At 30.4% G+C, this 13,505-nt stretch overlaps 3 protein-coding genes across 3 annotated transcripts in view; 1 reads left to right on the forward strand and 2 right to left on the reverse strand.

Moving 5' to 3' along the window:
• The window catches only part of LOC108745194 (protein Skeletor, isoforms B/C), a 19,096-nt gene that overhangs the window by 2,538 nt on the left and 3,053 nt on the right, over window positions 1–13,505 (reverse strand). Inside the window, exons 2-8 of the mRNA XM_025981527.1 lie at window positions 13,125–13,364; window positions 11,776–12,123; window positions 11,495–11,669; window positions 10,408–10,650; window positions 8,771–8,906; window positions 8,360–8,650; window positions 7,702–7,956 (exon numbers count right to left, since the gene is read on the reverse strand). Coding sequence (XP_025837312.1) covers window positions 7,702–7,956; window positions 8,360–8,650; window positions 8,771–8,906; window positions 10,408–10,650; window positions 11,495–11,669; window positions 11,776–12,123; window positions 13,125–13,364 — 1,688 coding nt within the window. The remainder of the gene's footprint in view (window positions 1–7,701; window positions 7,957–8,359; window positions 8,651–8,770; window positions 8,907–10,407; window positions 10,651–11,494; window positions 11,670–11,775; window positions 12,124–13,124; window positions 13,365–13,505) is intronic.
• Window positions 893–6,082, reverse strand: LOC112906753 (protein Skeletor, isoforms B/C-like). Its single transcript, XM_025981563.1, has 5 exons — window positions 5,470–6,082; window positions 3,695–3,914; window positions 2,346–2,693; window positions 2,065–2,239; window positions 893–1,220 (listed from the first exon to the last, which is right to left on the reverse strand). The coding sequence occupies exons 1-5, from the start codon at window positions 5,516–5,518 to the stop codon at window positions 924–926; spliced, it is 1,089 nt and encodes a 362-aa protein (XP_025837348.1). The 5' UTR covers window positions 5,519–6,082; the 3' UTR covers window positions 893–923.
• On the forward strand, window positions 6,929–7,477 carry LOC108745248 (cyclin-dependent kinases regulatory subunit). The gene has a single exon (XM_018481388.2). The coding sequence runs from the start codon at window positions 6,993–6,995 to the stop codon at window positions 7,227–7,229; it is 237 nt and encodes a 78-aa protein (XP_018336890.1). The 5' UTR covers window positions 6,929–6,992; the 3' UTR covers window positions 7,230–7,477.

Here is a 13,505-nt window from a genome sequence, read left to right on the forward strand (position 1 = left end):
GCAGGAAAAAGAACAATCGTTGCCGTGATAGGATATTGAGAGTAGAGTTTTGGTCTTTCTGTTTTTAATTTCGGTTAAATTGATTGGTGTTTCTAAGTTTAGTGATTGTTTTATTATTAATACGCACAGCAAGGAAAAACTTCATCACTTTGATTAAAAGGTAATTATGTTTTTAATGAAAAAATATAAGTACAACATTCGTTTGGAGTTGTATTTAAAATAACAAATGAAACATGTAAAAAACCGTGTAATCGCCGAAAATTAGCTTATTAGATGGTTTGTTAATTAGAGCGTCTAATGAACATTTTTGTCTATTGATCATAACGTATACATTGGATATATACATTTTTTTGTAAATATCTTCAATTTTTATTAATTGTCTTGCACTTCGAATTTAGATCAACAGGAGAGCGAATCTGTTCAATAATATATATAATTGTTTGTCTTTTTTACTGACTGTTAATATATGTGTTATATATTTATTACAGGTTGGTTGATGTTATGAAAAACTACGTATTTGTATTTGGTGAGTTATTTTGAGCATTTTTTTCTATGTACCCACATTGTATTTGAGTACCTGTTTTTGGAAGTAATATAATAGGAATTGAGGGATTTTGGTCAGAAAATCTTCGCAATCATATTAGATTTCGTTCTTATTCTAGATTACGATTTTCACGAAACTATTTTGAAAGTATTACAATAAATTATATCTAGATATTGTACCACATTAAGGTATTGATTGTGATATTACTTTACTTTTTTGCGACCAATCTGGTTTTGATTTCTATAATATCTTAAAAATGGAGAAAATAAAAATCCTAAAATAATTTGGACTTCTATAAAAATATTCAATTTATAGACGGTCAAAAATACGTACTAAGTAATACGCATCCTTATCGATAATATACGTCTATCGTAAGAGTTTAATTGTAATTACTAAAAGTTCGTTTAGTAATTATTATTCTTGGTATATTTACCGCTGTTAATGCTGTAATGTTGTAATCTGTTGCTAATCCTCTATATTCGTGGATATAAGCTACTGCAACATCCGCCCCCAACATTTGACTTTTTTCTGGTGATCCTGACAAGCCAAACGCCATATATTCATCCTCTTTAATTTGTCCTGCAAGTTGAATTGTTATGGCAGGTCCGAAGATTTCCCATGAAACTTGAAAATCTCTATGAAGTTGTAAGCAGTTTGGTAAATCGTTCTTATGAGGCTGAAATCAATAAATATGGAATAAATTCCATATCTTACCATAAGTGGGTTTAGATTCGTCCAATAGAAACATTAGTTTTATGTTGTCGTCGATGATCCTCGTCAAAGATCATTTAGGGCATCAATGCGAGGGAGGCCGAGGATAAAACCTATCATAAATTTTGTACACTTATTGTCAGGGATATAGGAAAGGACATGGGGTGCCTTCTATCCAGAAAAAAAATACTGTTCCTGAGGGACAGATAAATTAGTTTTATCTGGTCGTCGATGATTTTTAACACGTATTTAGGACATGATCGCGAGTAAAGTCGCAGATAAAACCTAGTTTTAATATAAAAAGGACAAAAAAATGTTTTCTGCTTTGTTTGTTCTTCGGAGTCAACGAAAGACGTAATTCATTGATATGGTAAACAAATTATTCGCGAATTTTATCAATTCTATCGACCTTTGCAAAAATAATTAAGTAAGTCAACAGATTTTACGTTACTTATGTTTTCTTTAAAAAAGTAAAATGCAAAACAATTTGAAGAAAAACTGAAATATGATGTTAATAATTAACAATAGGTCTTAATCTGATAATATCAAGACATAGTGAAACTATTTCAGTAGTATGTTCCAAAATTCCTTGAACCGTTCGCAATTTCTTCATGATTAAGTTATGGATTAAGAATTAGGCTATTAAAAAAATAATGTTAATATTGCCTAGGATTTTTCTTAATACCACATTTAAGAATCACTTTTTCTTTTGTCTACAGAAACAGTTATAGAAATAATTTTTAAAAAATAATTTTGTTTTTGCAATTAAGAAATCTTTTTATATAAGTAATAGAAATAGTTGTACTTACTATAACTTTCACGAGAGATGGTGGAACATTCAAACCGCTTGTTATTAAAATAGAACCTAAATTTGCTTTGTTTTCGAAATCGAAAATACTTAGCCAGTCTATATTGAAAACAGTTAAATCTCCTGGTAATTCCAAAGTGATTGTTTGGTTTTTATATGCCCTTAGTGAATCTAGACTACAAAAAAAAATATTTAGATTCGTAGAACGTTTATATCCAAAATTCATAACTCTCTGTGTTTAATTCTATTACGTACAAATTATATTTTTAATTGAACACTTACTATCCATATTCGTCTGGAATTTTATGCCCCTTTGAATTCGGCAAAGGGCCAATTCCAGCAACAAAATAAGCGTCTTTGGCTTTACCATCGTAGAAAAGATTGTTTATTCTAATACTTTTAGCGTCCAGAACTTCAATTTTTCCTGAACTGATCATGTTACTTTTGGCAGCAAGTTTTCCTATTTTTTGAACAGTTGGAGGTTCAAAATCTTCGGGAATGTAAATGTCTCCAAAGGTGTTTTGGCTCCAAATGTCGTAAATTGCGAACCACTTTATGTCGGTTAACTTTTTCTTTTCTGGTAACGTTAATGTGAAGTCTTTATTAAAATATCTTTCTAAAACGTTAGTTCTGAAATGGAGAAATTGAATCATATGTACACTTCTTGTAATGTGAGAATGGTACAGGAAATAATCTATTATTTTGGTGCGGTCGGTACTTTTTGAAAATTAAGGGACAATTACTGATTAATAAGGAGCAAACGCAATATTAAAGCTACTTAACATAGTTATGCTAAAGAGTTATTGGTTTTCGACAGTTAACTGCATTTCTTTTTAGAATATTAGAAAATTCTCTCTGGGAAATTTAAACACCAGCGAAAATAACGACAGTTTTATATGAATTTTATTTCGCTACTATAAAAATAGGAGATCAATAACTGGAAGTAGTCGTCGATTTTTGATATTTAAGGAGCCAGAACCCAGGATAAAAAAGTGCTAGATATAAAACGAATAATAGTGTAGGGTTGGATCGCTTTTAACAAAAAGAAATCACTTTTGTGGAAATTTTGACAATTCGAAAAAGATTATTAAAAGTGTACCTTTCTCTGAAGCTAGGCTCTGTAAAGATATGAAACGTGAACGTGGTTGGTGCGGAAAAGAAAAAAAAAATTAGAAGAGCCTGACGAATGTGTGTTATAGAGGGATTTTAAAATTACCGCGGACAGAAAAGGTTCGAAAAGAGAAAATATTAGAAGGAGTAAGAGAACAGATGACGCTAAGGAAGTCAATAAGAAGTAACTAGATAGGTTGGTAGGACACCTTTTCATCGTCAGATATGAAAAAGGCTCGTTATAAATACGCTAGAAGCAAAAACAGGAGTTAATAGGGGCAGACTTTCTCTGTATATGAACAAATGGCTCATTGAAAGTAGGCGCTGTATCCGAAATTAGCATTACATCCGAGTTCACTATAAATAACGAATTTCCCAGTGTAGGTATCTCTTTTAAGTTCAAGGGACTTAAGTGTTATATCGTTAGAATCAAAAAGTCGTTACTACCGAGGTTGTTAAAAATAAAATCCACTTCAATCTATTCTTATTGTTTTTACTGTGCTATATACGATATCCCTTACTTTCCGTATTCGTCGGATACTATGAACCCTTGAGGTCCCGGTCGATTTGCAGCACCCGCCCAAAAGAAAGTGTCAGCACCATTACCATCATAATTAAATTTCGTTAACAGCAAAGTATATTCGTCTACTGCGTAAACATCTCCTGATACTTGATGGTGATAAGAATTAATTTTACCAATAAACTTGCCTTTATATGGACCTTCATCGTCCTGCGCTGAAACTAGAAAACAAAAACGAAAGCTAACAAAACTTTTAATTTAAGTATTTCATACCATCTACTAGTTATCTTTTAAATAGCATTAGTTTTTCTCTTGACTTCGTGCAAGATGTATAAGTACATGTCATTTAATTGGCTGAACTTTTTTCATAAAAAATAAATATTAAACCTATAATGTAGTCGTTTTTGGAAAAATTCTGTTCGAATTAGATTAGCAATCATCTTAATATAAACAAACAGATAGAAATAGAAGAAGAACAAACAGAATAAGGTACAGATATACATATATATGATAATATTCTCCAACTACTACAAATATTATTTGGTAATTAAAGTAATTAATAACAAAAATTGACTTTCTGCATTCTATATGACTTGAAGCGAAAATTTACGAAACTAATACGAAACCCCTATATGTTACCATTTATTACGGTTAAATACACAATTTAGTAATAACGATATTTTGATTGAAGATTTTAATTGTAGTAATTTAACTTTATATGATTTTAATAGCACATTTTGCATTATATTAATTAAATATGCCAAAATTACGAACTGTTCGTTTCTTTTTAATTAAAGAAACGCTTCGATGATCAAACTGCAGGAATTTTTAATCATAAGACATAATAAATTAATGTAACGGAATCTAATCTAACGTCAAGAGTTAGAAGCCTAATATAACACTGTTGGTGTTACATATTTTACTTGCGCTCGGAATACCGTTTCAATATAAAATGGATTTTATGCAAAAAATAATTAATGTATAACAGCCAGTGGTTAATACATTCTTTAAAAAACATCGCCAATTTTCACTTGGAAATTTTAATATGCCTAAACCCTATTTTTATTAATTTTGTCACTAGGAAAATTGAAAATATTACCCCCTGTTATATCATCACTCAAATTTTTCACGCATTATATTCGAAAGTGAATTGAGTATTAGTTACTAAAAAATAACATATTGATTGAGATAATTACGTAAAAGTGGTTCCTATTTTAGTGAAAAGATACTTTTAGCAGTGGTGTTTAATACTGTTTAGTCGAGTTTTTCTTTTATGTTGAAAAATCGATACTGTACTGGGAAAATTTATCCAAGAATTACCCACTTTTAATAGAAATGACTCTTTTAAAATGAGTCACTTTTTTCATTATGAATGTAATGGTAGAAATTGTATTCTTAAATTAATTCGCCCAATCAAGGTCCTGTGGTAAAGGACTTTTAGGAAGTTTAAATTAATCAAAATGATACTATAAAAATTGACAAAAAGAATAAAAGTTGACTATTGATAGATATTTATTAAACATATTTCTTTATGTAGGTAGATATGATTATAAATAATGTCACCAAACGATTCATTAGATTTATTACACTACTATACATGTAATTATAAAATGTAGGCGTGCATTTATAATATAACTATCAAAAAAATACACACTTATATAAAAAACTTTATGTATATATTTATGTATTGGTAACTAGTACGTACCTACTGTACTTATAACTTGTATGCTGAACATATTTTATTCGATTAAAAAACTTTCATATTAAAAATCTTACCCGCAAACACAGTGCAGCCGATTAGTGATAAAAACAATATTATCCTCATTTTATCCGCAAAATAAAGTCATTTTGTGTATTGTCTTGTCTTTGGTTTATTATTCAGGTTAATCACTGTACGATCACCACCAACACATCGAACTAATTAATGTTAATAATTTTTATTCGTGTACTCTGGCTAGGTATGTAGTAAAAGTATAAGAGTGTCCTGTGTCTGTAAGATAGTGAATAACCACCAACTACTAACTAGTTTACTGGTCAGAAGAAATACCAGACAGTCAGTAAGTAATAAGTGACTGACTTTCAAGTTGCTTTCTAAATGTGTCTTGTCTTCTTGTTACTATTATACACACCGCTTTTTCTTATTACTCTCGACGAAGGTCACCTTTCAGTTGCTATTTCGTTTTGTAAAAAAATAAGTTTCCATTGATTTATAAAATGAACTTTTCCATATCTAATTAAGCCTGTGTTCACATTTTATTGTCCAAATTGTAATGAATCCGACATGTTTTTGTTTCGGGTGTGAATACTTCGGCAATAATAACTGTACAAACCGATGCGGTTTTTGAGCGCGATGATTTCAACGGTAGATCAAGCGAGTAACTCATCCATACAATAACTTGTAAAAAGTTTTGTACGACTAACTGTCCAATCATGAAACGTTATAATTATTATCTTAAAATACCTGTAGCCGTTGTTTATTTGGTTTTAATCCTTAATTTGTTATTGATAACTGAAAAATAAAAGGTAATCCATATTGTATTCGTAATCCACTTGAAATATTTGCGCACTTTCAATTTCGCTCCTTAATGTTCATTTTGTTGAAGTAATTTATTTAAAAGCTGAGGAAATCCACAAAGGATTACTAGTTTGATTATTCATTAGTATTGTAATCAACAAAAGAAAAAAGAAAATTACACCAGATAGGTGCGAATGATTTATAAGCGTTATCAAACTTCTATAATTAATTTTTTTACTATTAGTTTTATACAAAATGTTTATAAATAGGGAATATACCGACAATAAGGTCATCTTGCAACTAAATTTTGGATACCTCTTATAAGCAAGGTGACATGCTACATACATTATCTTATGTATTACTGTTAACTTTGAAAATATTTATTAAGCACTTTTCCTATTTAAATACGTCGTTATATAAGTTTAGTAAATTTTTCACTGATTAAATGAAACGAAATTTCTCCAGTTCTTCCTTTGTCAGATAAAACATTTTGTTTAAGTCACATGAATATGCAGTTTAAAAAAAAAGACTTAATAATGCCAAATTAAATACAGATATTTAATTTTTAGGTTTATTGCAGTTTTAATAAGTGATTTAGTTTAGTTCTCTTTCATTTTATAGGTACAAAAATTTTTTAAATCAGGCGCCTTTTTACGGTGTTTTTCATTCGTAATGTTCTGTGGTCTTCTATTCTATTACAGTTATCAATGGTTGTCAAAACGTTAATCTATAAAGTAAACAAGTGTAACCTACAAAATATTTGCATGTAAACCGTTATTTAAATATGCCTACAGAAAATATACAGTATTCAGAAAAATATTGTGATGAAAATTACGAATATAGGCATGTAATTTTACCACCAGATTTAGCAAAATTAGTACCTCGTCCACATTTAATGACTGAAACTGAGTGGCGAAATTTAGGAGTGCAACAAAGCCCCCACTGGGTGCATTACATGTTGCACGGACCAGAGCCCCATATATTATTATTTCGAAGACCACGCCATAACAGACAGATTTAAGCAGATTTGATATTTTATATATTACAAACCAAGTGTACAGTGAATAAAACAGATGTTATTACAGTGACGAAATATTAGAAGTGATTCTGTTTCATAGTAAGAATATTTAGCATTAATTATAATGGTCTTATCTCTATACAATGATTAATTTGACTTACATGTGTAGTAACTGCATTGTTCAATTTAATTTATAGTTCTAAAATTTATTCACAGTTACATTTTTGTAGTTTCTCTGAGCTAAGAAACAAAGTATAGGTATTTTTAATTACTTNGAAAATTCATTTTCAATCTTTACCCACTATAAATTACATTAAGCTAAAAATTTGTCGCGGGTTCGATTCCCGGCGAGAGTGTGACAACAGCAACAATTTTTTTTCTCATTAACTTGAAGTAATTTATAACGGGTAAAGATTGAAAATAAATTTGATAAATGTATATGTTTGGTGTGTAAAAAGATAAGTATATTTATTACCTGCTGTTGGTCTCGGTCTTCCTCTTCTTGAGTATTCTACACCAGCAAGAACCCGAACTCGAGCCTGGGCTTCGTCTGTTAATCTGTCAAATCCACCGTGCGGTTCATCGGTGATAATTAAGGGATGATAAAACTCAGCACTGTGGGGATTGTTGCCTCCTCTCACTTTAAACGAATATGTTAAGCCTCTTCTGAGCCATAACTCAGGCGCTAAAAGACCGTTTATGTACCACGCCAATGGAGCTGATGGTTGTCCTAAAAAGAAAAACTGTTTTTAATTTAAAATGGTTTGAAACTATGAAATCCTATGACATTGTTAATTACTTAATAGTGGATTAATATGCAATATTAATTTGAAATCATTTTTTCGATTTTTTATTTACCCACTACAAACTACCTCAAATTAATGAGGGAAAAATTGTTGCTGTTGTCACATGGTGTATCATCTCAAATTAACACATATACTTATTGTTTAACTGTTTCAGTATTATCAATATTTTTGTCTTGCTTTAAAAAGTTACACAGTTCTCCCGCTTTTTTGACAGGAATTTTACACATTTTTAAAACTTGCAAAAAAGGTACTAATCAATCCGTCAACTTTTGGAAATATTTAGTATTAAAAGTAACAAGTTAAATTATAAAGTAATTTACAGTTTACCTGTCATTCCTTGGTAACCCTTTTTACCTCCCGAAGGCCCAAGGTACGCATTGAAAGTACGAATATTTCTATCGAATATTTGATTTTTTTCCCACACTTCTACTAAATTCCTGTCGGTTGTTGTAAATGCAAAGCAATTTGATGCCGGTTCCTTTTTATTCAGCTCAATTTTGATATCAGATTTCGGATAAATATCGTGAAATGTTGGCTCTTTGGATTTGTCAAGACGACCTAAGGCCCATACAATATAGACGGACCCTTCTGTAGGAAACTCTTTATCTCCAGTGTCAGCTTCGGTAAAAAAATACATTCTTTAATTAAATATAAGACACGGACGCAATTGATCAAGAATCCTAAAGTTTAATTTATATAATAAAGGAAATAAAAATAAAAAAAATTTGCTTCACTTACGTGATATTAAACTTCTTCTGTACGTAATAATATTAATACCATTTTCGCGTACTGCAGTGTGGATTTGATTATTATCTTGACCACCCACCAATTCGTCTTTGCAAACACCTTTATATTGACCCAGAACTTTTACGCACTAAAAGAATTATTGACTTAATGTTAATAACTCAATTTTATATTAAGTACACATAATTCACTAAAAAATGATAATGAGAAAGCTTTTGTACAAAATTGGTATCTATAATATTTATCAATTACCCATGCAATCTACTTTTTCCTAACATAGAATCGTATGTAAAAAACGCGATTAAAAGAAGTGTAAAAAGAAATATATGTACATTTAATTATAAGTTCTATATTAATTGAGCATCATCGCTTTTATTAAATATGTCAATGATTACGTAAGTACAAGTACCACCAAAATGCAATTATTTTACCATACTTTTTCGTGACAAACTCTATATAGTGTTCTATTCTACGAGATTCCAATAGGCTTGTTTTGTTGAACAAAAAAATGGTAAAAAAACTGGATCTGTTATCAACCTACATCAGTGCCAAACGAAAGTAGAAATAGTGACGAAATCAGTGTTAAAAAAAAGGCTGTTACGATAGTAGAAGACACTGCATAAACACGAACAGTTTAGTCAGTTTAATAAAAGTGCAGGAAAAAGAACAATCGTTGCCGTGATAGGATATTGAGAGTAGAGTTTTGGTCTTTCTGTTTTTAATTTCGGTTAAATTGATTGGTGTTTCTAAGTTTAGTGATTGTTTTATTATTAATACGCACAGCAAGGAAAAACTTCATCACTTTGATTAAAAGGTAATTATGTTTTTAATGAAAAAATATAAGTACAACATTCGTTTGGAGTTGTATTTAAAATAACAAATGAAACATGTAAAAAACCGTGTAATCGCCGAAAATTAGCTTATTAGATGGTTTGTTAATTAGAGCGTCTAATGAACATTTTTGTCTATTGATCATAACGTATACATTGGATATATACATTTTTTTGTAAATATCTTCAATTTTTATTAATTGTCTTGCACTTCGAATTTAGATCAACAGGAGAGCGAATCTGTTCAATAATATATATAATTGTTTGTCTTTTTTACTGACTGTTAATATATGTGTTATATATTTATTACAGGTTGGTTGATGTTATGAAAAACTACGTATTTGTATTTGGTGAGTTATTTTGAGCATTTTTTTCTATGTACCCACATTGTATTTGAGTACCTGTTTTTGGAAGTAATATAATAGGAATTGAGGGATTTTGGTCAGAAAATCTTCGCAATCATATTAGATTTCGTTCTTATTCTAGATTACGATTTTCACGAAACTATTTTGAAAGTATTACAATAAATTATATCTAGATATTGTACCACATTAAGGTATTGATTGTGATATTACTTTACTTTTTTGCGACCAATCTGGTTTTGATTTCTATAATATCTTAAAAATGGAGAAAATAAAAATCCTAAAATAATTTGGACTTCTATAAAAATATTCAATTTATAGACGGTCAAAAATACGTACTAAGTAATACGCATCCTTATCGATAATATACGTCTATCGTAAGAGTTTAATTGTAATTACTAAAAGTTCGTTTAGTAATTATTATTCTTGGTATATTTACCGCTGTTAATGCTGTAATGTTGTAATCTGTTGCTAATCCTCTATATTCGTGGATATAAGCTACTGCAACATCCGCCCCCAACATTTGACTTTTTTCTGGTGATCCTGACAAGCCAAACGCCATATATTCATCCTCTTTAATTTGTCCTGCAAGTTGAATTGTTATGGCAGGTCCGAAGATTTCCCATGAAACTTGAAAATCTCTATGAAGTTGTAAGCAGTTTGGTAAATCGTTCTTATGAGGCTGAAATCAATAAATATGGAATAAATTCCATATCTTACCATAAGTGGGTTTAGATTCGTCCAATAGAAACATTAGTTTTATGTTGTCGTCGATGATCCTCGTCAAAGATCATTTAGGGCATCAATGCGAGGGAGGCCGAGGATAAAACCTATCATAAATTTTGTACACTTATTGTCAGGGATATAGGAAAGGACATGGGGTGCCTTCTATCCAGAAAAAAAATACTGTTCCTGAGGGACAGATAAATTAGTTTTATCTGGTCGTCGATGATTTTTAACACGTATTTAGGACATGATCGCGAGTAAAGTCGCAGATAAAACCTAGTTTTAATATAAAAAGGACAAAAAAATGTTTTCTGCTTTGTTTGTTCTTCGGAGTCAACGAAAGACGTAATTCATTGATATGGTAAACAAATTATTCGCGAATTTTATCAATTCTATCGACCTTTGCAAAAATAATTAAGTAAGTCAACAGATTTTACGTTACTTATGTTTTCTTTAAAAAAGTAAAATGCAAAACAATTTGAAGAAAAACTGAAATATGATGTTAATAATTAACAATAGGTCTTAATCTGATAATATCAAGACATAGTGAAACTATTTCAGTAGTATGTTCCAAAATTCCTTGAACCGTTCGCAATTTCTTCATGATTAAGTTATGGATTAAGAATTAGGCTATTAAAAAAATAATGTTAATATTGCCTAGGATTTTTCTTAATACCACATTTAAGAATCACTTTTTCTTTTGTCTACAGAAACAGTTATAGAAATAATTTTTAAAAAATAATTTTGTTTTTGCAATTAAGAAATCTTTTTATATAAGTAATAGAAATAGTTGTACTTACTATAACTTTCACGAGAGATGGTGGAACATTCAAACCGCTTGTTATTAAAATAGAACCTAAATTTGCTTTGTTTTCGAAATCGAAAATACTTAGCCAGTCTATATTGAAAACAGTTAAATCTCCTGGTAATTCCAAAGTGATTGTTTGGTTTTTATATGCCCTTAGTGAATCTAGACTACAAAAAAAAATATTTAGATTCGTAGAACGTTTATATCCAAAATTCATAACTCTCTGTGTTTAATTCTATTACGTACAAATTATATTTTTAATTGAACACTTACTATCCATATTCGTCTGGAATTTTATGCCCCTTTGAATTCGGCAAAGGGCCAATTCCAGCAACAAAATAAGCGTCTTTGGCTTTACCATCGTAGAAAAGATTGTTTATTCTAATACTTTTAGCGTCCAGAACTTCAATTTTTCCTGAACTGATCATGTTACTTTTGGCAGCAAGTTTTCCTATTTTTTGAACAGTTGGAGGTTCAAAATCTTCGGGAATGTAAATGTCTCCAAAGGTGTTTTGGCTCCAAATGTCGTAAATTGCGAACCACTTTATGTCGGTTAACTTTTTCTTTTCTGGTAACGTTAATGTGAAGTCTTTATTAAAATATCTTTCTAAAACGTTAGTTCTGAAATGGAGAAATTGAATCATATGTACACTTCTTGTAATGTGAGAATGGTACAGGAAATAATCTATTATTTTGGTGCGGTCGGTACTTTTTGAAAATTAAGGGACAATTACTGATTAATAAGGAGCAAACGCAATATTAAAGCTACTTAACATAGTTATGCTAAAGAGTTATTGGTTTTCGACAGTTAACTGCATTTCTTTTTAGAATATTAGAAAATTCTCTCTGGGAAATTTAAACACCAGCGAAAATAACGACAGTTTTATATGAATTTTATTTCGCTACTATAAAAATAGGAGATCAATAACTGGAAGTAGTCGTCGATTTTTGATATTTAAGGAGCCAGAACCCAGGATAAAAAAGTGCTAGATATAAAACGAATAATAGTGTAGGGTTGGATCGCTTTTAACAAAAAGAAATCACTTTTGTGGAAATTTTGACAATTCGAAAAAGATTATTAAAAGTGTACCTTTCTCTGAAGCTAGGCTCTGTAAAGATATGAAACGTGAACGTGGTTGGTGCGGAAAAGAAAAAAAAAATTAGAAGAGCCTGACGAATGTGTGTTATAGAGGGATTTTAAAATTACCGCGGACAGAAAAGGTTCGAAAAGAGAAAATATTAGAAGGAGTAAGAGAACAGATGACGCTAAGGAAGTCAATAAGAAGTAACTAGATAGGTTGGTAGGACACCTTTTCATCGTCAGATATGAAAAAGGCTCGTTATAAATACGCTAGAAGCAAAAACAGGAGTTAATAGGGGCAGACTTTCTCTGTATATGAACAAATGGCTCATTGAAAGTAGGCGCTGTATCCGAAATTAGCATTACATCCGAGTTCACTATAAATAACGAATTTCCCAGTGTAGGTATCTCTTTTAAGTTCAAGGGACTTAAGTGTTATATCGTTAGAATCAAAAAGTCGTTACTACCGAGGTTGTTAAAAATAAAATCCACTTCAATCTATTCTTATTGTTTTTACTGTGCTATATACGATATCCCTTACTTTCCGTATTCGTCGGATACTATGAACCCTTGAGGTCCCGGTCGATTTGCAGCACCCGCCCAAAAGAAAGTGTCAGCACCATTACCATCATAATTAAATTTCGTTAACAGCAAAGTATATTCGTCTACTGCGTAAACATCTCCTGATACTTGATGGTGATAAGAATTAATTTTACCAATAAACTTGCCTTTATATGGACCTTCATCGTCCTGCGCTGAAACTAGAAAACAAAAACGAAAGCTAACAAAACTTTTAATTTAAGTATTTCATACCATCTACTAGTTATCTTTTAAATAGCATTAGTTTTTCTCTTGACTTCGTGCAAGATGTATAAGTACATGTCATTTAATTGGCTGAACTTTTTTCATAAAAAATAAATAT

Source organism: Agrilus planipennis, unplaced genomic scaffold (genome assembly GCF_000699045.2).
Source record: "Agrilus planipennis isolate EAB-ADULT unplaced genomic scaffold, Apla_2.0 scaffold38, whole genome shotgun sequence".
Taxonomy (NCBI): Eukaryota; Metazoa; Arthropoda; class Insecta; order Coleoptera; family Buprestidae; genus Agrilus; species Agrilus planipennis.

Coding starts and splice junctions, on each gene's coding strand:
- LOC108745248 (XM_018481388.2), top strand. CDS start 6,993: ATGCCTACAGAAAATATACAGTATTCAGAAAAATATTGTGATGAAAAT.
- LOC112906753 (XM_025981563.1), bottom strand. CDS start 5,518: ATGAGGATAATATTGTTTTTATCACTAATCGGCTGCACTGTGTTTGCG. Junction 3,915..5,469: donor CGGCTGCACTGTGTTTGCGG/GTAAGATTTTTA, acceptor TTTGTTTTCTAG/TTTCAGCGCAGGACGATGAA. Junction 2,694..3,694: donor GTATCCGACGAATACGGAAA/GTAAGGGATATC, acceptor TCTCCATTTCAG/AACTAACGTTTTAGAAAGAT.